The sequence below is a fragment of the Zootoca vivipara genome, chromosome 1 (genome assembly GCF_963506605.1).
Source record: "Zootoca vivipara chromosome 1, rZooViv1.1, whole genome shotgun sequence".
Classification (NCBI taxonomy): Eukaryota; Metazoa; Chordata; class Lepidosauria; order Squamata; family Lacertidae; genus Zootoca; species Zootoca vivipara.
In genome coordinates, this window is record NC_083276.1 from 59,031,753 (window position 1) to 59,059,558 (window position 27,806).

Below are 27,806 nucleotides of genomic sequence, written 5' to 3' on the forward strand. Positions count from 1 at the left end.
TACATAAATAGACTAGATAACCAGGTAGCAATCATTAAATATGTCCACAATCATCTTCTGGTGGTTTGTATTCATGATTGTATGAGGATTCCACAGATGAATTCAATAAATATCCCAGTGCAATACATTTTGGATAACCAATCATTCAAATCTATGTTGATATCTCCAATACATAACTTGCTGTTATGCTAGAGGGGCACAGACTTTGTCGTAACCTGCCTGCCAAAGTAAACTTCCCCCTCAAAAGCTGTGCTTCTGTGGAGCAATAATTCAGCAGAGCAAATGGAGGCACTTCTTACTTACAATTCCTATGGCACACTGGCCCTAACCCCAAATCAATAGCTTCTTCATTTATGAGAACCTTAAGAAGGAGAGCTTTATTGGGTATGAGAAACCCATTTGCTGTTTTCTCAATAGTTTTGCTAATTGCAAAATCTAAGATACCTACACACAATGTATCTTGGTGAGGGAGGTGTTATTGTTGAAAGAAGCAGAATAGTACATTATTCATAGCCATTCACACTGTTATGTTTAATCAAATATTTGGGTATAAAATATGTCCTGATAGTGAAGAATGGTGGCTGCTGCTGTTTTCAGACAAGCAGAAAGATTAGAGTTTAGACCATAAACATGCATACATTTGGAAAGCCACTTTTCTTATTCATGTGTTCTGTCTGCGTAGGTCTGCCAAAAGAGGCACAAGTGTTTCACTTAAAATAATGAAAACTAAAAAGATGGCTTCTCTCTCTCTCTCTCTCTCTCTCTCTCTCTCTCTCTCTCTCTCTCTCTCTCTCTCTCTCCTCTCTCCCTCTCTCCCTCTCTCCCTCTCTCCCTCTCTCCCTCTCTCCCTCTCTCCCTCTCCCTCTCCCTCTCCCTCTCCCCCCCCTCTCTCTCTCACACACACATGCAGATATTCCACTGATTTGAACCTCCTTAAGCTACACTCATGAGGTTCTGTTTCCTTTCCTGTTCCAACATGTATGTCCAGAAAGGTTGTGATAAATAGACACCAAATATCCAAAAGGGGGGTTGGGGTTGGGGATGGAATGCCCTGTCATTGTGACATGTGGGAAAGTCAAAGTTCATTCAGTGTTTTTTCCCCCAATGCAATGTAGCAAATGTTGTAGCAATGTAGCAAACGTTGCTAAGAGGGTTGTGGTTATGTTAGTGTTTTTAAATGGCTGTAAGTTAATAGGAACTGGAAGGATAAGATGGAAATGTCTACAAACAAGAATGGATCTGCCTGTTAGGCAGAAGAAGCTAACTCTGTTGAGGAGAGGGGTAAGCAGCAACTGGAATAACAGAAATGGAGTTCACTCATGCTTTTGTTTATTTCTAACATGTATATTAACTGATTGAACAAAGTCTAGCCTCATAGATAGTTGGCCAAAATCCGATTGATCTCAGTGGAGAGATTTAAGCATTTGCTTGCCTGCCCCACTGAAATCAGCAGGGTTTCGGCGTTCTCAAATTTGGTTGACTTGTCTAGTACACATTTTGTATGTGCACCTGAGATTTTAAAGATTTAAAAACTGTATACATCTAAATACATTAAGTTTGAACGCAACGAAAAGGTGTTTTAATGTGCCTGGAAAGAAGACATTGGTCAGACCATTAGGATGGCTGCAGTATTCTGTTAAATACTGCCTTGGTGGCAAACCTGTTAGTTACTGTGGAAAATATGTGTGTATTTGTTTATATTTGTGTATATGTTCTCTGTGGCACTTATTCCATGTTGAATGAAATGTCCTTAAATACTAGCACTTTTAACTCGGTCTGTTACATAACTGCTGAGTTTTCTTCTTCCACTTGTTAAGGTTGATTTTTGTAAGCTCCTGACAAATAAATGAATGGAGGACTAGTGGCAAGCTAGCTTCTATTAGCGCCATTGAAACTAGACTCCTTGTTTATGCAGTTGAGAGAAAGTATTGTGTCTTGTCCCCACGGACAAAGCAGAACTGAGAATAGCCCTGTCCCTAGTTTAACTAGCTTAGCAACCTCTTTGTGAAACCCCGGAGGGGCAATTGTCTATTGTTCTTGAAGCCAGTAGAGACTCACAAAGCTAACTTACATCCATTGCACTTTTTTTCTTGCCTTCCTGTTGCATGAGAAGTTTAATAATTGAGTTAGGCGGCACTGTGAGGTTTTGTCTCTTAATGTTGACAGTATAACACTAGGGTAGCAAAAAATAGGTTAGTGCTTCTATGAACTAAGGGTTGTTTTCTGTTAGTCATTGCTAGTCAAGATTTTCAACTTTAACAGCATTTGGATTGGCCATGTAATGGGGGAAGGCTTCTTTTTCTCTTTCTCACTGGCAAAGATAAGTCTCTAGTAGAAAAATCAGTGAGTGGCAATGAACTTTGCAAAACTAAAGGACGTCTTCAGCCTCTTCAGATTTGGTCACTGTTTCCAGAACTGCATTGGAAGGAAATAGCTCTTCAGGTTACAGTTTAGTCAAGTACTGTATGTTATTTTGTTGATTATATTGAAAGTTTACCAAAGCTTATCAGTCTGTTTGTTTTCTTCTTGTTTATTTGATGTACATTTGGATTGTATTGCCAATTTGGAAACAAACTAGAAGAAGGGAAAAGGTGCACATATACCATGCATTTAGAGGTTTTTTCTCCAGTGTTCATAAGCTTATTCATTCATACTCCTTTTTGCAAAAATCAACAACCATAAAAATGCTTCAGGGCATGCATCAATCTCTATCTTATAGCCAAGTATATTTTACATGTGTATGTGTTTGGACAAATTATTTGCATTTTAATTTCAGCTGGACTGGGTTGATATAGATATTTATGCTTTAGGGGTAAATGATGGTAATAACACTTATTTTATCATTTTAAACCATTTTAAAGCATTTTTTATGTTGTTGGTCAGAGATGCTCCTTTTATTTCAATGTCGGTGTTTTATTTTATCCTAAGAGATAAACTACATTCATAACTTGTTTTAAGTTTTTAAGTGTGACAAGTTCACACTCTGTTTAAACTCCATGAAATGAGCGTAGTGATGCTATAGCCGGCTAACAGACTGAAGGGTTCATGTGTGAGTGTGATTGCATACTGCAGACACAGAAGTGGGTGGTTTTTTAATGACAGAAAATATGCAGTAGTAATTCCAACATTTTCAAGCAAGAGCCTCTCCAAAATGTTACACAAGCTGTATGACACTTACCCAGTGGGAATGAGAGGTCTATTGCTGATATTACCAGTCCCTGCTACCACTGGAAGAATTTCCTTTTTACCCTGTATCCTCAGTTATATGAAGATACTGGAAGGATAATCCTGCCTGAAAAATAAGTTTTCTTACCCATTTACTTATGTAGATAACCTCAAAATATTACCAGTCCATTCCTAGTTGGAAGACATTATTACTCAATCAATTAATTACATTGATATCCTACCCCTCCTTCCAAAGGAGCCCAGGGCAGCAAACAAGAAGTGTCAAAACAATAAAAACAACTTAAAAGCAATTCCCGTACACATGCAAACTGGGAAAGTCTACAGTAGGCACCAAAAAGACAGCAGAGATGTCACCTAATATACAAGGGAAGGGAATTCCGAAGGGTAGATGTTAAATTACAAAATGCTTGGTTCAAATATTGTGCAGAATGGACCTCCTGATAAGATGGTATTTGCAAGAGACCCTCACTTGCAGAGCTCAGTACTTCAAGGTGGCAAGATCTTTGCCATGCTTCTAACATGCCAGATTTCCCCTAAAACTTTTAACAGAAATCATGGTAAATGTAACATGTAAAAAAGCTATTGTGCTTTATTCCTTGGCAAAATTTAGTTTGAAGTATATGTGATCCAAGTTTACATCTCTTGGTGTTAAATTTAGTGATTATATGGTATGTCATGCATTTTTGTATCATATTGTTACCCTTTGACTTTTTTGGTGAAGGGTAATATAAAAATGAATAGCTAGCTAGCTAGCTAGAGTGATCTGGTAAACCTGCAACACAAATGTATTTCTGGTGTTTTCAAAGGTACATGACAGATGGTGGATTGGGCCTTTACACTCGAAGGCTAAACAGACTTCCGGATGGGATGGCTGCTGTACGGGAAACTCTGCAACGCAACACCTCGCTGGGAGTGGGGGATGCAGACAGGTAGGCCTGCACCTGCCATTCTTTATTTTTACATTCTGTATTTTTACACTCTTATGAACTGTGTTCACCGCAAGCACAAAGGAAAACTTGTGCCTTTTGAATAGCCTGTGAATATATTGCAAGGAAGTGGAATTTGGCCGTTGTGATTTTGAGTGGGATCTTCTGGGGATACTTGAGTTAAGATATTTAAGTGGAGTGGAAATTAGGCACATTTTCTATGACACCACATCTGAACAGTTATTTCGATGGTTAATTGGTAATAGAATAAAACCGAGAGACAGTAGCTTGTTGAAGATCACCTGGTGAGTTTGTGGCAGAGGTGAGATTTTATTAACCTGTTTCCCCTGCACTGTATGACCTCAGAATGCAATAAATAAATAAATGGTGTCTGCAGTGTAGGGCTATTGACTGAAAACAAAGCCATATGACTGAACCAAGTGAAGAAGGCCATGTAGGTTCTCACCCTGCCGCAGAGTCTTCAGTCAAACTGCGGGAATGTATTTTTCTGACCTCATGCCAGTCCATAAGACCTGGAGACCAAAAAGAAAAGTCTGGAATTTCCTGGACATAGCCAGGATTTGGCCATCAGGAAAGTGCCTGGCTGGAAACAGCTTAAATGTCTGGGAAAATCAGGACGTATGGCAACCCATGTCAGAAGTGTAGATTTTGGCTCAACAACTTTTGTGTCCGGATTAATTTTCACTTGTGATGTCAACAGATTTTTAAAGCGTAGAAAAAGCACCCCTTACTCTGTCTGCCACCATATTCTCCCCATCTCAACCCCTCTAATGATGATGCTAGTGGTGTTATGCTGGCTTGCTCAGTAAGGCAATTGAGAGAAAAATGGTGGCAACTGGCCACATCACAGTAGTGCAGGCATCCCCAAACTTCGGCCCTCCAGATGTTTTGGACTACAATTCCCATCTTCCCCGACCACTGGTCCTGTTAGCTAGGGATCATGGGAGTTGTAGGCCAAAACATCTGGAGGGCCACAGTTTGGGGATGCCTGCAGTAGTGGCAAGTGGCACTTTTGCTAGACTTTCAAACGTAAAGGGTAGAGGAGGGTAGCAGTAGACAGCATACTCAGCATTACTGTTAAAAAGATGAGGGGAGGGGAAAGGAAGCAGCACCCCCTGCAAAATAATTTGTAATACTTAATCCTAACCCTGAAAACTGCCAAAATTGTCATTCCAGTTCACATAATTTGTGAACAGGGCTGGCAAATTTGTTGGAGAGGCATTTCCACTCAGCCCTAACTATAATTAAAACATTATTAGGTTGCTCTTAAACATGATTCATGAAAGAATATTCTAGAGTCTGGATTTATATCCCTTTGAAACTGTATAAAGCTGAATGTCCCAAGACTGAGCCAATCCAGCGCTGGATTTGAATGTCACAGTAAAATGGCTTATTGCTAAGATATCCCCAGTGGAGCTCTTTCGTTTCCAGCTGCTCAGCTTACTTGTGCTATCTCATTAGCTGTAGATAGAATGAAGATTTCTCCATATTAACTGTATTAGCATCAAACATGGCCCTTACAAGATACATTTCCCCCTGCAGCAGACCAGGAGATCTGGATGTGGAAAATTAATTTAATGCCTGATTGCTGGGTTAATGGGGATTACCTTAATAACAGCTGAGCGTACCAGTTTATTTGTATTTTTGTGTGCACAGGCATACACGCCACTCACAATGAATAGCATCTGAAAGCCCCCTTTAATTTAGATTTGTTTTGTTTATTTTAAAAGGATGTAAAACAGACAAAAATAGTTTCATCTTTTCTTTATTTACTGTGTTGGGTTTACCCACCTGGTTGTGGGAGTTATTAATTAATTTCAACATCTGTGCAAGCCAAAGACTTCTCTCTCTCTCTCTTTTTGTCACAGTATGGTAAAAGAGACTAGACATACCAGGTCCGGCCCTCCCAAGAAGTAGAGTGAAGCCACTGCCTCAGGCGACGGCAACCCACCCCATTACTACTGGAGAAATAGCAGCAGCAGCAGCAGCAGCAGCACCAATATCCAGCAAAATCTCACTGGAAATTGGTGGTATTTGGCTAGAAACTAGCGCTGTCCGCCAGAGGCAGTGGAGCAGGGCAGCACTTCCCCCTTTTGCCTCAAGTTGCAAAACTGGATACATCACCCTTGAGACATAGGTGTAGGTACAGAGTTCTAGGAATTAAAGCCTGTTTTCCAAATCTAGATCCCAAGGCCTGTGTTCATTACAAAAGAATGCGCAAGAAGGTTGGAAAAATACCAGCTGCCAGATAGATCTGCACATCTCCCAGGTGCCACCCTTTAACAGGGAAAGGTTGTCAGAATAGGAAAAAAATTCCGAATCTTCACTGTTTTCTTTCTGTCTTCTTCTGATGGAATTTTCTGCCCACTGAGGATCTCCAGGCCTCATATCTTTCTTCTTTTAGGAGGCTAGTAAAACCTGCTTATTTTAAAAGGCCTTTGATCTTTTGGGGGGTTCTTTATAGCTGCATTGTTGTTAAACCTTCTTCAGTAAGAACCCAGCCCCGCGCATATATACAGTCTCACACAAATTGATCATGTTTAAGTGAGAGGAAAGCCTGTCCAAAATTTTGATAAAATAAATACTCTTCTGAAATGTACAGTTGAAATAGTTAGGAGGAAAGGCCTGTAGCCAGTTAGAAAGAGGAAGGAATGCAGGACATCATGCACTAGAGCAGGGCAAATGAGTTCTGCATAGCAACAGCTTTAATTAGTATTTACCTTGCAAAAACATGAGGCCAGGCAGACAGACAATCTACAACCTGAATCCCTGTAGGTGACAACAGGATTCAGACAAAGGAATGGAACATACTGCGTTCAAACTGGTCACACTAACTGCTTTGCTAGCATTGTTAACTTCTACAGTAGAGTTTCCACTTTTTTGTAAAATGGAAGCTGGCCAGACCTGAGAAACCATGGCAATTATAGGCCTATATCATGACAGGGAGTGTTTATAATGCATTATGCTAACTGTTGGGCTATAATTTAATTTAACCTTTAAAGTTGTCCATGCTTTTATAAGCTTAGAGGATACATGGGCTGCTGCTTTCAAAGTCAATGTGTGGGGAAATTTATTTTAGTAGTATATCTTTAACTCTAAATATATGTGTGGCATGTAGGGTCCACTTACACAACTCTCATTCATCCCCCCATATTTTAATCCACCATCTCTTAACACATGTTTCTGAATGTTCTTGTGAAAAGTAGTATTTCTTGTAGCTGACAAATCATGTGATATCTTTTGATATTTTGTATGTGCACATAAAGAAATCAAGCATTGTTTCCTGCAAAGTACAAACAAGTCAATCGGCTGATGGAGCTAGTGGATATATCTTGCAGAGAAACATCTGATATGTACCGGTAACTAATAGGACTAGTCTTTAATGTTCCCTCTAGGGCATGATACCCAACCTTTGATAAAAGAGGGGTATACTTTTCTTATATCCCAAACACCCTCATAAAAGACTTGGGGCTCCTTTAAAAGTAACATGAGTCTAGATCTGAGCTAGGGGGAAGGTGCAGAAGCAAGCGGAAGAATAAGTGTCCTCTTCTTGTCTATAGCTTCTCCACTGCAAATAGCACTTTCCTGGCTTTCATTTCACAAAAGAAGCCACTGTGGTTTGAGTGCCAAATTAGGACCAAATAAGACTCTCCACTCGGTAAAGGGACCCCTGACTATTAGGTCCAGTTGTGGCTGACTCTGGGGTTGCGGCGCTCATCTTGCGTTATTGGCCGAGGGAGCCGGTGTACAGCTTCCAGGTCATGTGGCCAGCATGACAAAGCCACTTATGGCGAACCAGAGCAGCACACGGAAACACCATTTACCTTCCCACTGTACTACTTGCACTTTGACTGCTAGGTTGGCAGGAGCTGGGACCGAACAATGGGAGCTCACCCCGTCACGGGGATTCGAACCGCCGACCTTCTGATCGGGAAGCCCTAGGCTCAGTGGTTTAACCCACAGCGCCACCTGCATATTCCATCGTTCTTTCAGCCTAACCTACTTCACAGGGATGTTGTGATGGTAAAATGAGACCAGAGGAGGACCATGTCCATTGACCTGAGCTATTTTGGTGAAGGGCATTTTCAAATGTAACAAAGAACATTTTTGTTCAGATGCATGATCTTAGGGAAAGTGATGCACTCTCTTGCTAAAGCTAAGTGGGTCATGGTGTGACCAGTGCCTGGATGGGGGACTGCCAGGGAACATTACTTATGCTGCCTTGAGTTTCATGATGCAGGAATACAGGATATAAATCAGAAATGGGGAACCTGTGGCCCTCCAGATTGTACCAAAACACCCACCATCCCTGACCAGGATGGCTAGGGCTGATGGGAACTCCCAACAATACCTGGAAGGACACTGATTCATTACTGAAACAAGTACTGAATACATTGAATAAGCAGCCACAAAGTTAAGCCAGAACATGTTGGGATATAAACTTTTAGTGGTGTGTTTATCTCACTGAATTCAAGGATATTGGATTATGTCTGAGCTCAAAGGAACAAAAAAGCCAGACAGGTAAAACTAAAGTCATTTTACTGTAGATCATAGCCTGTTTCAGCTGCTGCATTATGAGACAGTAAGGCAGAATACCCTTTGTATTTTTGCTACTACAGACTACAGAGCAGCATCACTACTCTTCTCTGGCTTTCATCTCTGGGTATTTGTTGACACCCTGGCCCTTGGAAGTGATCATGCATCCCAGTTTAGCCACCTAAACTGTAATATATGAATATTTATAGCTGCTGTAACAGAGAAATCAAAGGACCACTTAAACCTTCAACCCAGAAAACCCCACTCCTCATGTAGCTGTCTGGTTTGGTTTTTATCAGCTGGCTCAAAACAACCCTGTTCTCAAAGTAAAGTTATACTTGAGTGCATGGAGAGATAATCTCCCTCTGCCTTAGAAAGACAACTTTTATCTTGTAAATCACATGCAAAAAGAAGAACAAAGGGAATTCCCACCAAGAGTTCTTTTGAACTCTTGCATTCTAGAAAGATGATTGTCTGGTTACAATAACTAGCAATAAACAATAGAAAAGGCCTTCATTTTATAGGTGAGATTTTTTGGTATGCCTTACCTCAGTATGCCCACCCCAGAGTTACCCTTTGATGAGCATGATGAACCCCAGAACTACAGAAGGGGCCAGGGATCATCCTCACAACTGGACAGTGATTCCCTGACCCCCTTCAACTTCAAGATTTGGAGGAAGAGCTCTTTGGATGTTGTGGTGCTGCAAGCTCCCCGCCAACCTTTTCTGGTTCTAAACTGGTGAAGGGCTAGAATCCTGACAACCGCAATGTTTGGATCAGCTGCCAAAATTATAGACCCGTGTTCCCTCCTTTAGAGCCCAACAAGGTGGAAAGGATAGCACTATTCTGTTGAGCATAAAGTTTAAGTGCAGCCTTATCAAAAGCATTAACCTTTGTGTCAAAAAGTTGAGTTAAAATATATGCACATTTGCAAAGACAAGGACAGGGCACAATATTCCAATACTATCTTTCTTTTTTTAAGGAGCATTGAAATTAGGCTCGTACTAAATACATTCCTAGTACAACTACAGGTACTGGTATATATGCCTTCCATCCAACTACAGCCATCCTCTTCTATGTATCCTACTTGAAAACAGGAAAAATAAGCACTATGATTCCATCTGACTGCCCCATTTAAAATTCTGGCAGTCGCATTCTACACTAATTAAAGCCTATGAGTCATTTTCAAGGAGAGCACCGTGTACAATGCATTTTAGTTGTCTAGTCAGGAAGTTACCAGATCACTGCAAATATTACATATACTGTAGTGGCTTTTCAAACTCAGCAGAGCAAGTGGGCAAAGTAGGTTGGCTATCCAAAATTAAGTAGAGTAGGCAGGTCCTTTGTGCTTTGCAGGACAAGCTGAAGGATGTAAAATGTTTTGTTTTGTTTTTTAACACAGAGCAGAAACTGTTATATGACTTTTCACATCTAATGGCAACAACATCAACAAAAGTCTCCAGACAGCTGCTTCAGTAACCTCTGATCTTGGGATTTCCCTGTTCTTGAGGTTATCTATTCAGCTTCCAAAGTGCAAACACTGTTTTCATACATTTAGAGCTTTCATTCGGACTGGGGTATCTTGTGAGGCAATAAGGTCAAATGTAAAGGCAATCAAACAAAAAGCCAGTGCACTTTTGAGCATTCAAGCAAATACATGTATATGATAAATCACTGGGGAAGGGTGTGCCTAATTTTCAACCCTTATGAACTCTACTTTTGCGGATGAAGGCATGCAATATAATTTGTTGTCAGTGAATTGTGCGCTCTCAAGTAACAATGAGAAGCTAAGGCTGCATAACTACACTTGGCTGGAAGTTAAGGTGCAGTAGATATAGTGAGAATTATTATGTAGCACCAGTGGGACTTACAAATAAACATGTATCGGACTAATCTGTACAGTCTCATCCCAAGGACTGTCCTTACGTCAGTTTTTCATGTTGTTTTGACAATATGCATCATTGTTGACCTCGGCGGGTGATGTGCTGAGTTCTCGGATACACTGATAGAAACTGCAAGAAAAGCAAGTATGGTGATGTTTTCAAAAGGGATATCACTTCTCATGTGACTGATGTACGTGCCTTGGGAACTAACGCCTACTGACCTCCTGGAAATTATCACATTGCTGAAGGCTGCACTGATGTATATCAGGATTTGAACAGTCAATGAATAGCTTGAAATGGTGACAAGTGAGCACTTGAGTATACCTGAGTAAAGATTTAAGCTTTAAATTATTTCGGTCAACACTTTAAAAATCTGGATCAGGTGGGGCATTCAGCTCAATGTGTTGTCACTTCACACTGTTGTCTACCTTTTATTTTCTTAGTCTAACTATTCATGCATACAACATTTTATTTCCATAGTTCACCAATGCTCAAGCACACTTGCAACATGAAAAAAATTACAAAATTACAACACAACAAAAGTAGTCATAAACAATAAATAAAACTTTAAAAAATGCACAACCAAGTGAAACAATTTCCACATAAATCGCTAGAGGAAGGCCCATTAAAGCTTTATAGGATCAGCTTATGTCTGTAAGGCTCAGGCAAGAGATATGTACCTCCCTTTAATCCCATAGAGGGAGCAGTGTTGGAAACACAGTTCGTTACAGGAAATGGCAGGCCCAGGAGCACAGGAAAGGTAGGAACCTTATTGGAATAATCCTGGGTCTATTACAGAACAGAACCACAAATTTGAATGATACCAGAATTCCTCTAACATAGGTACAGTGTCATGTGTAATGTGATATTTCGAAAGATTCCAGTTTTGCAAGAATACCATCCATCAGATACACGAGACTGGCCTGCCTATGATTTCTACTTAAGAAGATAGCTGCCAATATGGCGTCTTTAATAATCTCTCCTCTTTGCCCTGGTTATTTACCATAATACTGCCAGTAGCAGGGCTATTAGGCTTTTGTAGAAGCAGTGCAACGTCCTCACTTGTGTGAAGAATCATGGCCTGCTCATAGCAGGCAAGCAAAAGAGTTGGCATAGCTGGACTTCCTATTGTAGAGGCCTTATTGCAACTACTTTATTCAGTACAAAGAAGGTGCAGTCGTGCAGTAGAAATTGCCCTTTTCACACTAAAAACATATAATCTCCCACTGAACCTCAGAGTTGCCGTACTATATCAAATAACTATCTAGCGTTTGAGATGTCTCCAGAATATAACACACAAAGGTATGTTCATGGTTATTCTTCTACAGTATCTGGTATTCCAAGGTATACTACCTTAGAAGATGGAGCTAATAGTCATTTTTAGATCTTGATTTATTTCTATGTTACCTTGTCTGCTTGAGTATTTACTGGAGTTTTTCCCCCCAGATAGTATCTTGCTTCCAATGACTAAGTTGGTGACACTCATTAAAAGCTTGAGTGAACAATTTTAATGAGGGGTAAGAGGAAGAGTTTCTTACAGACGGACATTTGTCTTATGGTGATCCAAAGTAAATATTTAACTCCGTTTATAAGGTACATAATGGAGACATTTACTTTATAGGCCATGGGCGTACCCAGGATCAAAACTAGGGGGGGGCAAGGGGAGGGGCCAAGGCACGGAAGGGGAGGGGCCACAAAGTGGGCGGGAACGGCGAACTCGCGCTCCGCCGGGCTGTGCCCCTCCCTAGAAGCAGGGCTGGTGGGCGGAGGCGGAGCCCAGCCCAGCGGAGCGCGAGTTCGGCGTTCCCGCCCACCGCGCCGCGCTCTCTGGTTCCCCGCCGCGCTTGGCCTTGCCAGAGGGCGCGACGGGGAGCTGGAGGGAGGGCGCAGCGCGGCGGGCGGGAACGGCGAACTCGCGCTCCGCCGGGCTGTGCCCCTCTCTAGAAGCAGGGCTGGTGGGCGGAGGCGGAGCCCAGCGGAGCGCGAGTTCGGCGTTCCCGCCCACCGCGCCGCGCTTTCTGGTTCCCCGCCGTGCTTGGCCTTGCCTGAGGGCGCGGCGGGGAGCTGGAGGGAGGGTGCGGCGCGGCGCGGCGGGAATGGAGAACTTGCGCTCCGCCGGGCTGTGCTCCGCCTCTGCCCACCAGCCCTGCTTCTAGAGTAGGGCAGCTGCCCTAACTTGCCCCGTGGTGGGTACGCCCTTGTTATAGGCAGCTTAAAGAAAATAGTTTTGCAGATCATTGTTAGATGACATTACATGAATCACGTTAAGAAATCTAGAACTCTCATCAGATGCTGGTGAAGTGATCTTGTAAATAAAAAAATAAAAAATGTGAATAGGCAGAACTGTTAAATACATGAAGCCAAAGGTATTAGTTGGGCCAATACAAATAATTATAGTTCATGTTACCAACAAACTAGTAGCTTTTCTTCTTACAGTGTTTCTGCTACCTATAACCATGGACTCTTCAGTAAGGAAAATACCACCACCTCAATAACTGTATTTGTTGAACCCTTTTCTCCATATCGAGCCAGAGCTGTCAGTCTGATAATAGTGACAGAGATGCACTCTTTCTCTTGCCAGGGAGCAACTCATGGTAAAGTTTGTCATCTCCTGAAGCAACTCTATATCTGCATGACCACTCAGTGAGGTTGGCAGGTAGATTGGCCATAATTAAGTTACTTTGCACCACAGAAGTCATTGATGTGCTTTTCCAAAAGAAATTTTACATACTGTACTGAGCTTTGTTACACAGATAGTGTATTGCATTGAGACTGGAAGGCAACTGTCACTGCACATCCAGAATACACTGGAAGCTCCCTGACAAGCTTCTGAACCCATTGTATGAATTTTCTAATACCAGTGTACCAGCTAAAATCTTACTTAGCGATAAGCCCTCTTCAGTTAAGTAAACATAAAAGGCGGCACCAGGGATGAGCTCTCTAGCTCTGCTTGCCATATTTGTAAGAGGGCAGCCATCTGAGGTGGAGGGCTTCCTATACTCCTGGAGATTCCCTGTATGTTTTATAAACAGAGTTCTAAAATGTACAGGGAGCCTCCAGAAGTTCAAGAGGCTCTCCACTTCAGTGAACCTATTCAATGAAAGGTAGAGTTAGCACACTTGTCCCTACTTTCCCCCACCCCTCACATATTTACTAAACAGCTTAACATAATACCTGAAGAGTACTGAAGTCACTTGCAGAAAGGCAAAAAATAGGAATAAAAAAATAGAACCAGTAGGAATTTGTTGGTAGCAAGTCAAGCGATACCGTACTTTGCACACTTAAAAGTTCTAAAAGGCTGACAATCTCAGAAAATGTTTATGTGTTACATGGAAAATGGGATAATTTGGAAAAACGAAAGCCTTATTGGTAGCATAATTTACCATTAGGTAGCATTCCCCCAGTTATATGTACAGCAACCATACTAGTTTGGGCACCAAAAGAGGGCTTGTCAAGAATTGAGAGGAGGCATTAATTCCTGGTGTAAAGCTATCAATAAAGAGCTTACTGACCGTGAAGTGAAAATTTGAGCCATTTGATCCTTGCATTTTTGTGGGCTGTGGTTTCTTTCCAATAAAACTCATTGAAGCTGATACGCTTAGTCATACCTTGCCTTGTAAGACTGTTAATATTCTCAAATAACAGAAAGGGCTTGACCAGATATATTATTACACAATAGTTCTCTGTAACAGTTCGTTAATGTGTAAGTGGTCATGTAAGGCTGAACAGATTTCATTTAGGGCCTATTTCAATTCAGCGGCTTGAATTCTTGCAGAATTTTCAAAGCTCTACTTAGTTTAGGAAGCTTAGGAATCTCTTACTGCTTCATTATAAGGATGTACCGGTATGTCATCTAGATGGGGACAGGCATGGAATTGTTATATTCGTTAATAAAAACATACAAGTAACATACTGGATAAGAGCAATGGCCTGTCTAGTCCTGCTTCCTGTTCTTACAGTGGACAACCTATGGGAAGCCTTCATGAATTTGTTTAATCCTCTTAAAGCCATCCAAGTTGGTGAGCATCACTACCTCTTGTGGAAGTGAATTCCATAGTTTTAACTATGCTCTGTGTGAAGAAGTACTTTCTTTTGTCTGTCCTGAATCCTCTAACATTCAGATTCATTAGATGTCCCCGAGTTCTAGTGCTATGAGCTAAAGCTCCAACAATGACAGGCTGAAAAGGACTTTTATTTTCAAATGTGTTCACTTCTGACACAACTACTGTTGGGAAGAAATAATGCGTGTCAGATTTCTGATAAGTTATTCTTTCACTGAGAATGAGAGGAAAACATCAAGCTTGTGTACGGGCATGATGGAATTTTGCGAGACAGAGGAAATGAAGTTATCTGAAGTCTTAAGTAATGTATGTATTGAAGTTCCACTGCATAGAATCATAGAATTGTAGAGTTGGAAGGGACTCTGAGGGTCAACTAGTCTATTGTATGTATGAAACCTGTTGCACAGAAAGACTTAAAAGGGGAAGAATATACAAACTCTCAAGATAGTTTGAAATCGCCCCCCTTGCGTGAACAAAAATTCATGCCTGAGATTTATATGTGAATAGAAAACAATTCCATTGTTAAATAACATGTGTTACAAGAAAGTGTGAGGGGGTTGCAGGATCATGCTCACATGATTTCATGTCATCACAATATGCACTGTCCAGAACTCCCATCAGGTGGTCATTTGGCAGCCATTTGCATGAATCCTGCATGTATACCAGTGTCTGCACATGTCACCTGTGGTGGCAATGGACTGCACAAACATTGACTGTGATGGGCAGGACTATTATGCAGCCTAACTCCACAATCTCCTTGGTGCTGCGGTCTAAACCACTGAGCCTCTTGGGCTTGCCGATCAGAAGCTTGGCGGTTCGAATCCCCGGGACACAGTGAGTTCCCATTATTCTGTCCCAACTTCTGCCAACCTAGCAGCTCGAAAGCACATCAGCGCAAGTCGATAAATATGTACTACTGCAGTGGGAGGACAAATGCTGATTCCCTCGGCCTGAAAACAAGATGAGCACCACAACCCCATAGTCGCCTTTGACTGGACTTAACCATCCAAGGGTCCTTTATCTTTACTTTTTTATAATCTATTATTTGAGCCCATGGAAGGATTTAAATAAATAAAAATCAATAAAAAACCCACCTTGGGTAGACAGAAAAGAACCCAGGAATCATGTCATGTCCAAGTACAGTGGAACCTCGGTTTACAACTACCTCTGTTTATAAACGCCTCCGTTTACGAACGCCGCAGACCCGGAAGTGTTTACATCTGGGTTCCGCAGCGTCGGATGCGCAGATCGCTTCTGCGCAGCTCGCGCATGCACAGAAGCACTCTATCAGCGCTTCGCGCACGCGCAAAAGCATGCCTTCAGGGAGCGAATGCCTCCGTTTACGAACGCCTCTGTGGAACGGATTGCGTTCGTAAACCGAGGTTCCACTGTAGAACCTTTGGCAGATTCAGTAATAAATGGTGCACGGATACTTCATGCATTATGGCTTGAATATTTAAACCCCTATTACATCTGTCATTATTTCCTTCTGTCATGCACATGTAAGAAAAGACAGTGGATCTTGTTCATGGCTTGGCTGCTACTTAGGAACACAGAAAGCTGCCTTATACTGAGTCAGACCATTGGTCCATCTAGCTCAGTACTGTCTGCATTGACCGGTAACTGGGCTTAAGACAAGAGTCTGTCTCAGCCTAATCTGGAGATATTAGGAATTGATCCTGTAACTGTAGCCACAAGGCCTTTTCCTGTTGTGATTGGATGCAATGAGGACTGTCCAATTCTAAAAAAGAGGACTGTCCAATTCTAAAAGAAAGCCCTGGATAGAAACACCCATGAGCTCCAGCACATCTTGTTGAATAGTGTTAGGCTCAGAAATGCTTTAGGACTGTTCTCTAGCCAATTTCTTTTGTAATTCAGAGCTTTAATTAACCAGACTGAATCCCAAACACTAACAATCACAATTGATTACTCAGATTCAGGTGGATTGTTTATTTAAATACTACATAATCTACCATATTAATCATAGTTCCTCATACTTTTATACTATTGAAACTAGGGCAGTAGGGAGGGGGAGAGAATTCAGTTGTTTTGATAACCCTTTTTGTAGTCCAGAGGACCTAGTCAAATATTAACAGCTGCAAAAGACAAGGGGGTATTGTAGGATAAGAAAGCAAAGTACGGCAATATTCTGGTCTGTTGCATTAACCTAAAAGAATGGAATTTTCTTCCTTAACCAAGGAAATTGATCTGGAAGGTTATCCTTCACAGTTTACATAGTGCAATGCTATAGAAATCAAATTTGGGTTAAAATCAAAGTTAGATGGAAAAATCCATTTTAGGTGGAACAAATTACAATAAATGACATAATTTGGAAAGAGAGGGCAGAATTCTCTCTCAACCTACCGGTAACTTTTATGTAGTTGTTCTGAGGATGAAATGGTGGAAGGGGAAGAATCCTGAGTTCTTTGGAGAAAAGGTGAGATATGAATGTAATAAATGAAAATAAATATTAGGGGTGCAATCTTCTGGATGATATTTATTTATTTATTTATTTAAAGTTCTTGTGTGCTTCCCTTCAGTATAAAGCCGCCCTAAGGTGGCTTACACATGGTAACTAAAACAATTATTTTTAAAACCAAATAAAAATTTTTTAAAAGGTCACTCCTATGTCAGGAGAGAGACACAGGGAACGTGTCCTTGCTAATTTTCCTCAACCTCAGCAGCTTTTGATACCATCAACATTGGTATCATTCTGGAGCAGCTGTCCAAATTAAGGGTTGGTGGCACTGCTTTGCAGTGGTTTCAGACCTACCGTACTTGGATGTCATTTCCAAAGGGGTGAGGCTTGTGGCTTGCTCTTCAGCCCTGTGGAGCTATCAATGTGGGGTTCTTCAAGGTTCAGTCTTATTCCACATGCTGTTTAACATCAACATGAAACTGCTGAATGGGGTCATCTGGAGTTTTGGAGTATGATGTCAGCAATATGCTGACACACAGCTCTACTTCTCCTATACATCTGCAGGTGATGCAGTGGATGTGCTGGACCAGTGGTCTTGCCTCGGTAATGGACTGGATGAGAGCCAACAAACTGAGGCTCAATCCGGATAAGACAGAGGCACTGTTAGTGGGCTGTTCCCTAGACTGGATGGATGGGAAGTGGCCTGCTCTTGATGGGGTTACACTCTCTCTGAAGTAGCGGGTATGCAGGGTTTTTTTTTGGGGGGGGGGACTTCTGTATTCATTACTGTCACTTGAGACTCAAGGGGCCTTGACCATGCAGAGTGTCTTCTATCAACTTTGGCTGGCGGCCCTGTTCGCACCCCTGTCTGGACAGGGATAGGATAGCCTAACTCCAGTCATCAAACATTCCCCTTCTCCCAAGCCTCTGGCTAATTAAACCTATGACCTTTTAAACTGGGAGTGGGGTTATTGTTTTTGTTAATAACTATTTTATGCATTTTTGTGTTAATGCATTAAATCTCCCTGTGATCCTTGAATGAAGGGTGGTGTAGAAACTTAATAAATATTTTTTTTAAAAAAAATACACAGCTTTTTGAGGTGTTCCTTCACAAAGCCGCACATTTCAAACGGAACCACATGTAAGTAATGAACCACATGCAAGTAACCACAATAAAATAGAACGAGCCTGAGAACAGCAGCAACTTAATCATGTCCCAGTAAGCAGCCTTCACCTATTACATATTAATAAAAGCTTTAGAGAAGGGACAAGATTTTAAAGTCTTTTTCAGAAAGTGAGAGTCCCATAAACTACACATGAAACTATCCAGTAATAAAAGCTAAAAACTGAGGTCACTACACTTTTAACAGAATCCAGGCCAAAGCAAATAAGTTATTGAGGTCTGCCCCCCCAAAACAAGAAAGATTAGGTCATATGTATTGCTTGGGATATGGGGCTACAACTGAAAAGTTTTTCTTTAGTGCCCATCTGTCTAATGCAGGCATAGGCAAACTCTGGCCCTCCAGATGTTTTGGGACTACAATTCCCATCGTCCCTGACCACTGGTCCTGTTAGCTAGGGATGATGGGAATTGTAGTCCCAAACATCTGGAGGGCTGGAGTTTGCCTATGCCTGGTCTGATGGATCTTGAAAGTGTGGCTGTGAGCAGAGACTTGAACTTAAGGGTGCAGGCAGTCCTTGAAATAACGTGGTTCCAAAAGGTGGTATTCAACTAAGTTTTACTCAGAGTAGACCCATTGAAATAAATGGGTCTAAATTAGTAATGTGCAGCTGGTACTGACTGATATTACATGATCTGGATACTTATTCCCACAAGCACCCTAATAGCTGTATTTTCTACCACACAAAGTTTCTGAACCCTATTTAAAGGCAGCCCCATTTGGAGCTTGTTACAGTAGTTTATTTTGGATGTAGCCAGGGTGTAATAGGAGGCAAAGCCTGCTTTTTCTAGAAAGGGTTGCAAGTGGTAAACGGCAGTGAGCTGGGAAAAGGCACGCCAATCACCTACATTAAGATGAATTAAGCTGTATATATGGTGTTATGTCTAATAACACCACATATACTTTTAACTGTTTTCTTAATTTTCTTTATAGAAAACCCCCAACAAATAAATTTATAAATAAATTTAATGATATTTAGTAGGGTCATGTTCTGAATTAGTCCAAGGGAATGATAAAGTCAAGCCGGATAATTTAAAACAAGATATGGCAGGAAGTACATATAACAAATTTAAAATAAATGTGTGTTAAATCTCTCTCTTGCTCTCTGAGGAAGGATTTCCAACTTCATGTGGGTTCAATAGGGTCATCAAACTTTGCACTTCAGGACAGGAAATAAAAGTATTAAGTTGACTTTTTACATTACAGTGGTAATATGCTGCTATCCCCTTTCAGTGCAGGCTGGATCCAGTTCCCATTAATTTATAAAGGAGCTGAACACATGCTTAGGCAGGAGGCTTAAACCCTAAACCAGTGATTCTTTGGCTTATTTGTCTGTGGTTTCATTACACTGGGCATGTATGACACAATGCAATGTGTTTTCTAACAGCTGCTCTTTAGGTAAATTAATACCTGGGGCCTCTTTACTCCTATCCACAATTTTAACTACTGGAACAGACCTTTAATGTAAAACGTATCTCACCAGATTGCTATTTGGTTTTTTTTTTTTAATTATAATTTTCAAACACACTTGTTATAAACAAAATCCTTATAAATTGAATCACAACTAATTTCACACATGTTATTAAGTAAAATAAATACATGTTCATTCTCCATGCACTGAATAAATGCAGCAAATTTGTCAGACTTCAGAGGAGCTCAAGAAAATTAAAACTAATTGAAGCTCACAGGCTATGCTTTTGTTTGGGGACTTCATGGACTGGGACAAATCAGGCAGTACAGTTATTTTTATTAGGCAAGATGCTGTTTTTCGTTTGCCTTGTCACTGCAAGGAGCCAATGAGTTTCCAGTTCTACAGACTGCACTATAGTTAGAACGTGCTATTGTTGGTACTGTGATTCAGTATATGGAATATGAGTGGACAGTTTTGACCAGTCTCAACTTTTTTTGAATAATAATTATTTTTAAAAATCAAGATTAAAAAATTCTAACTCTCAGGGGTTTGAGACTTGTCAGACAGCATGCGTGTCATAATCCAGGATTTCAAAGTACAGTCATACGTTGGAGGTCGAACAGAATCCATTCTGGAAGTCCATTTGACTTCCAAAACATTTGGAAGCCAAAGCGCGGCTTCTGATTGGCTGCAGGAAGCTCCAGGGTTGCTTCAAGGTTTGCGGCGTTTGGGAGCCAAAACATCCAAGTACCAAGGTGTTCAGGATCCAAGGTTCAACTTTACTACTGTACATAAACTGATTAATATTTTGGAATTTCCTTCATGAAGTCCAGTCCCCCACCTCCACCCTCCACTCCTCCTTTCACAGATTTCTCTTGCATCTAGTTTGGTAGCTGGACAGAGAGGGAAGCAGATGTCATCATTCCTCAGTAAGCAGGAATTGGCCCTGGATTTTCATTTGCTAGCAAGTCACTGCCAAAACATGGTGGTGGTGGTGGTTGTTGTTGTTGTTGTTGTTGTTTTACTTTGTTGCTGGAGGTATACTGATCAGGCAACCAAAATACGCAGTGGCTGCCCAGTTTGTTTAATCTGGGGAGAAAAAAATTCTACTGTCACACTTCAGAGGTTACACCAAACATTATTTTTCTTGCACAATCTTGGTGGTAGAAGCTCCCTTGTATGAAGGAGCAGCTATTTCATTCAGTTGACAGTCTGCCTTTGATATCTTCTCATCTAGCATCCACCCAGCTAAGACAGTCTCTAGCTCTGTCATTATACAAATATGTGGCGAGAGACTACAGCGCTCCTGTCTTTTTATATTCATAGCTAATCTAGTTTAATGCGATAATGGTCCAGCTGCAGGAAAGAATTTCATTAACACTCTTTCTTTTCATCCTAAAAACACAATCATCTGGGTTTTTTAAAAAAAAATTAGGCTTTTCTGAACGGCTGTGATTTATTTATTTTTTGTTTATTTAAAAATAGCAAATTGTCACATGCACCATCTAAATAAGCAGTCTTTCATGTTGCCATAGTGACACAATAGCCACTAAACCATAGACTGAGGAAAGAAGAAGCAAGTGCAGGCATATATATTGAATTAGTTTTGCAGTTCTTTGTTTCCTGAAGTTGGTATTTGTATAACTCTTTGGAGAGGAGCATACAATTTTAACCCATTAAAACAGTGAAAGTCTCTAGAATTCATTAGGTTGTATGTTTTACATCATGGCAAACTACGTAGCCTGCAAACAATTAACCTTTTAGGTGTGATTTAAGTGCATTGCACATATTACACAGAGGTGAACTTGATACGTGTATAATCAACTGGAAACGACAACTGCCACCATGATACCTTTATTTATTTATTTATTTATTTATTTATTTATTTATTTATTTATTTATTTATTAATTATTATATTGAGGGGAGTGTATGGGAGCAGCCAATACCCCTGGGAATTGCTTTATGTCTTGATGCAGTGTCATTCCTGTTGACACAATCTGTTTTTTTAATTAGGAAGGCTACTATCAGCATTGCCAGTGGCAGCAAATTAAGTGTGTGTGTAAAGCAGGGGTCAGCAACCTTTTTCAGCCGTGGGCTGGTCCACCATCGCTCAGACCATGTGGTAGGTCGAACTATGTTTTTGGGGGGAAATGAACGAATTCCTATGCCCCACAAATAACCCAGAGATGCATTTTAAATAAAAGGACACATTCTACTCATGTGAAAACACGCTGATTCCAGGACCGTCTGTGGGCTAGATTGAGAAGGCAGTTGGGCCGCATCCGGCCCATGGGCCTTAGGTTGCCTACCCCTGGTGTAAAGCAAAAGAAAATACTGTCAGGCACCTCATCCACAGTGTCTCTCCAATTATAAGAATTCAAATGCAACCTCCCTCCTGAATTATTAGAATTCACAATTATTCACCCAAAACTGCCAAATTCCCCCCCCTTACTTTTTTCAGGGGGATGGGGAATTATTTGTCCTGTGCTAGCAAGTAAGCTAATGACACTATCGAAACTTGTATTTGGCTCGGAAGTATTAAGCTTGCAAGCTTGTACTGCATTCCTCAGATATGAGGTAATCATTACGACCCTCTGCATTATTGTGCAAGTTTGATTTTGATCTAAATTTCCCTCTTCCAACTTGAACCACCCCACTATTGTCTTCCTCACCCCACTTATTTTCGGACAGCAGAAGGAAAGGGAGGGAGATCTGTTCCCCTTTCACACCTGACAATACAGGTACCTGGGGGGAAACTACATTTTCCAGAGGCTGTTTGCACCTGTGGTATTAAATAACAGATGCCAGAGGGGGGAGGTGGCTTCCTTTCCTCCTGCTTGTTGCTTCTTGCCACTGCAAAGTAAGTGGAGTCAGAGGAATGGTGGAAGAAGTTTGGAGAACTGGTAGATGGAGAGGGTTGAAGTGACTGTGTAGAAGTGGTGAGGGTGGGCAAAAACACAATTCAGATCACATGGGGAATAAACCGAGCTATTTCTCAGTCTTCGGTGAAATAGTTCTGAGCCAAGCAAATCTAGGGAAAGAACCAGCCATCACTGCCTAAGTATGGAAATAAAAATGAGAATTGTGAAGTGCTTTTTACTGACCTGTGTTCTCTATTTTTTGTTTTCTAAAGGTTATGGGTTTTGATTTATTCTCCACCAATTTTCACTTGGAAACCAAATGTTACAAAAAAAGGATGCAGAACACTCCAAAATCTTGGCACACCTCAGGTGTATTCATCTCAGGTTCAACATGTTGGCTAAGTCAGGCCTTGCAACCTGACAAGCCAAACAAAACTCACCAATTGGATATGGCAGCCACAGGGAGGTTTTCAAGCACCTCAACACCATAAATACAAGTCTGGTCGGCTGCAGTCAGGCTGCTGTGTCGCAAGTGGTTCATGCCTGCTTTTGGCTATTTGTAAAAAGGAATTAATGGTAATTCTGATGAACAGCACAGTGTTCAACAATCCGCACTTCAAATGCCTTAATTATGATTGTGATAAAGAACTTTGTCATGAATGTGCTCACTTGACTTTCATCCCAGTGTCTCAGTTTTCAAGGGAAATTGTTAAATGTGTTGCAGTCAATAACAGAGGAGTTCAAATCAACACTCTCATGCAATGGTCACACTTCCTCCACTTGTTGGGTGACCATGAAAGAGATGTGTATTGAGTTCCTTCATGTAAGGAAGGATCCTCTACATCAGTCAGGACAATTCTAGAGAACTTCAACAGATGTACACACACAGGGCCCATTCTTATTGCGGCCAAACCTGTGGCTAATGGGGGCTGTGGCCCGCAAAAGAACTGGCAAGCAGAATGTCAAACTAGCAAATTAAACCAGGGAACTCGCTTGTGTGAGCCAATAATAATACGTATTCTAACTCGGATCAAACCAATACTTCAGCCTGATGCTTGGAAAACCTTGTGGTTTTTTTCCAGTACAGTTTATATCGCTTACTCAAATTATAGCAATCAAGTATGTATTCTGTGTGCGTTGTGTCCATAAAAGGCCAGATGTATGGTATTGTGCAAGGCAACTGGGCAACATATCAGTTATGTTCTAACAAACGAAAATATTAAAGGAATTTAGTGTATTCAAATACAAGTGTTTGTACAGTGATTTCAGTGTTTGAGAGGGCCAGTTCTGATTGTATTGTTTGCCCTTCACAGAAGATCCATTCTGTAGGAGAAGGCAAGAATCTCTGCTTTACAGACCTTTTCTTCACAATCCAAAATAATGTTTCTCTACAGCTTTTTCTCTGCGGAGAAGAAAAAGAAACATTACATTGGGCGCAGCCTGATAAAATCCACTGGAAATGTTGAGAAGTGTATCAGACCTGTTTTAAATCAGACTAGTTTAGGATTATGTGGTCTGGTTTGTTTGTTCTCTGCAGACTGAGGTCTGCTAGCTGTGATCAGATTGTGCTGCCCACATGAGGGTAACAGAGTTACTGTATCTGATCTGAAGGCTTTGCACAACCTTGTCTGCCTCTTGAAAGCCAGGCGTGTCGAAACTCTTCCGCAGCTGACCTAGTACCGGGGAAATGGCTCGGTCTCATTCTCCCCCAGCATTTCAGAGGTTAATTTCACAGAGGGATCAGATTACTTTCTAGGGCCGTTTATAGTGTTCACCTTCTAGCTAGCTTGCTTCTTTCCCAGCCTCGTGCGGAGCCACTGTGTGTGCTGTTGAGAGAAGCAGCCTTGTTTTCTCCTGTGTGTCACTGGGCATCCCAATATCGTAAACTCTTTTTTTACTCCTTCCTGCTGGAGTGTTTTGATGGCAGCCAAATGAAGGTGTCAACCTGTAAAATAAATCTGGCCCCTTTCTCTAGAGTTCTTCATGGGCAGCAAAGTGGAGAAATGCTTTGGCCTAGGGACCTGGCAAGGTAGGAATATTCTTCTTCTTTTTTGCACGTCAAATAAGCATGGTCTTCATGTGGTGGGTAAAGGGAGAGTAGCAAAGGAGGAATGTTGAGATTTTTATTTGAGTAGGTGACTGAATCTTTGCAACGCTGGCACAAGAATTCTCCTTGCTGAAATGCTGTAAGCTACGGCACGGAATTGAAGTTGGAACAATGAATGAAATCTGACTTTTATTTATTTGATTTTCAATGTAATAACACATTTGGGGGGGGTGGATGTGTGCAGTTGACAGATGGCAACCTTGGGATCCTTAGGAAGAATGGCAGTATATAAATGAAATACTGTAAATACACAATTAAAATTGCTCTCTACTGTGGAAGTAGAGAGTGGGAATGTTTTTAAAAAATGCTTTTTCTTGTGCAATTTACTACAAGTATATTCACTTATTAGTCAAAACATCTAACAATAAGGATATTTTGAACAGTCAGGTTTTTAAAACATCTCCCCCCTCCCCCTCCCATATGTATGTGTGTATAACAACAGAGTTATTGTTCAATGACTGTAAATTGGGACTAGTTTCAAACCCACATTGCTGTGTGGTCTGCAGCAAGTATTGTGTACAAAAACGGGAACAGTAACTATCTCAGAGGGATTGTTGTGATGGTAAACACAGGAAAGACTTTGCAAGTCAATGAATAATGTTCCAGCAATTCCAGACTTCTTTTGCTTGATGTTCCAAGTGCTTCCCCTTTCCTATCCTGCAGGTGGAGACTTCCTTTGGAGTCTCTCTGCCCATGCTCCTGTTCCCTGGGATAAAAACCTGTGGTCTCCTCTACGGTTTACTTTGTCTACCTGGCTGAAATCTGCTCAGATTCTCCAGTTTCCCATGGCAAGTACCATCACATTGTGTCCCAGTCCAGGTGCTTGAAAGTGCACTTGTGATGGTTTTAGACAGCTAGGCAGGTCCGTCTTGTATCCATACTGGTACCGGTATCCCCTATATGAGGACAGGCCACCAGGAAAGCCTCACATTGTGAAATTAGCAATGTACATTATTCCTGTATGTAAGTCCAGATTGAAATGTGCCCTAGTGGAGACTGGCTATTGTGGTATACCAAATAATATTGCACTACTGTTGATGTATTAATATCATAGTAAAGGGATGGGGAACAGAAAGAGTATCAGTTGGAAGAGAGGTTTAAGTGCCCATCATTGTTTTATAGAAAGCTTTTGATGCTGTTTTATGTTTGTTTGTTACATTTCTATTCTCCCTTTCCTCCCAAAGAAGCCAGGGAGGCAGACCACAAAACATTTCGAAAAGCTTTAAAAATTGTTATATACTTGGAATCTCCAAGTATGTGCCTTTTATTCTTGCTATTTTGCTGTTTGCTTTTATTTGCGTGTGAACCACCTTGGCATTCTCCAAATGAAAGGCAGTATCTAAAGTCTTTTATTTAAAATGATGGTAATGGTGATAAGACATCTCACAAGATGGGTATCCTGTTGTTAGGTGGCTTTCTGCTGGACTCTGTGCCTGGCTTGTACCCAATCTACAGGTGAAGCACATTGCCTTTTGTTTTGCTTGCTGCTGTTTTGAGGGCAAGAGTCGAGTTGCCTTTCAGTGGGAGCAGTTCTTGTAAATTTGATGCAAGAAAGACACCATCCCAACATATGATAGACCAGTTAAACTACATTGTTTCATTCATAGTAGACTCTTGGCCACATATGCAAACTTGTGCTAAACCAGACTCAGATGGATATATAAACTACTACAGTATAAGTTTTCAGGGGGGGTCAGAAAACAACCTACAGGTGCCACATTATACCCATTCCACATTTGTAAGAACACAATTGTTTACTGTGGCAGCAGCTGCACACTGGAACTCCCTGCCTATTGAGATCAAGCAAGCACCTTCACTGTACTCCTTTTGACACCTGCTAACATCATTCGTGTTTAGACAAGGCTACCCAGATGTTTAGAAAGTTGAGATTATTTTAATCCATTTTTTATTTAAACTTTTGTACATCTTAAAGTGTTATTGTGGTTTCCCCATCCCCCTTGATTTTCTTCTTCTTCTGCTTTTAGGTTTGTTTGTTTTTACAATCAAGTGCTGTAGAAATGTTATTAAATGAATAAATAACCTGGGTGGCCCAGCCGGTGGTGGACAACATGAGCAGCCATGCTACAAAAATCTGGAGTAGTGTCCCCTACCTGTCCTTTCCCTCTCTCATCTTGATGTAATTCTTACCTTGCTTGATGGACAGTCACTGAGTTTCTGCATACTGTACTGCTTCAGGGTATACTCAGATAGGCCTGACTGACTGAGGCCAATTTGATCGCAATTCCAGAAACTGTCTGCAAATATGTATGGGATTTGGATCTCAGCTGCTGCCCACTAGCAGCTTCATAATGACTCCTGGCTCACACTCTGTTACAGCTGCGACACTTCAATCTTCCATATAAATTATGTGTGCATTTGGTGTTGGTCTCTATGTGGCTGATAACAAACTGGGTGGTACTGTATAATGCAGGTTCAGTGCATTTTAAAAGAAAACACTGCAATAAGTGCAGGAGGCAGTGGCAGGCATCTGCTGTGTACTGGCTACACATCTAGGAACAACTGGGTGGGGGAATTGTGCAGCAATCCATTTCCCAAACCAAACATTTGCTTCCAAGCAACCTCAATGATTTGAGCTGTGTGTTTGCATTGCTTTGGGTATGCTTGTTATCATGTAGAGAAATGTGTGAGCCAGTCACTTTGATATAGCCAGCAAAAAGCTCTGAAATCATGTGGCAGTTGTTTGTTCTTGTGCAGTTGTTCGTTTGGAGATTTTTTTTTAAGAACAACAAGCAACATCAAGACAAAATAAGAAGTAATGTAATGTAATTATTAACAGATGATGCTGATGCTGATGCTACATTTTACATTTCCCCCCTCTTCAGATATAAGCCATAAACTTAAGATCCATTGGCAACCGTCGTTTTCTATATACTTCATCATGATGTTGCAGTTTTATAGAATCTAGAATCATAGAGCTGGAAGGGATCCCAATGGCCATCTAGCCCAACCCCCTGCAACGCAGGACTCTCAGCTAAAGCATCCATGACAGATGGCCATCCAACCTCTGGTTAAAAACCTTCAAGGAAAGAGAGTCCACCACCTCTCACGGGAGTCTGTTCCACTGCTGAACAGCTCTGGCTTTCAGAAAGTTTTTCCAAATGTTTACAGTAGTCAGAATCTCCTTTCTTGTAGCTTGCAGCCATTGGAGTCCTACCCTCAAGAGCAGGAGCAAACAAGCATGCTCCCTCCTCC

The 27,806-nt window shown here is 41.2% G+C and overlaps 1 protein-coding gene across 10 annotated transcripts in view; it reads left to right on the forward strand.

Moving 5' to 3' along the window:
• The window catches only part of NAV2 (neuron navigator 2), a 538,652-nt gene that overhangs the window by 438,746 nt on the left and 72,100 nt on the right, over positions 1 to 27,806 (forward strand). For all 10 annotated transcript variants that reach the window (XM_060275159.1, XM_035117262.2, XM_060275158.1 and 7 more), the window contains one exon: positions 3,993 to 4,115. In XM_060275159.1, the coding sequence (XP_060131142.1) occupies positions 3,993 to 4,115 (123 nt within the window). The remainder of the gene's footprint in view (positions 1 to 3,992; positions 4,116 to 27,806) is intronic.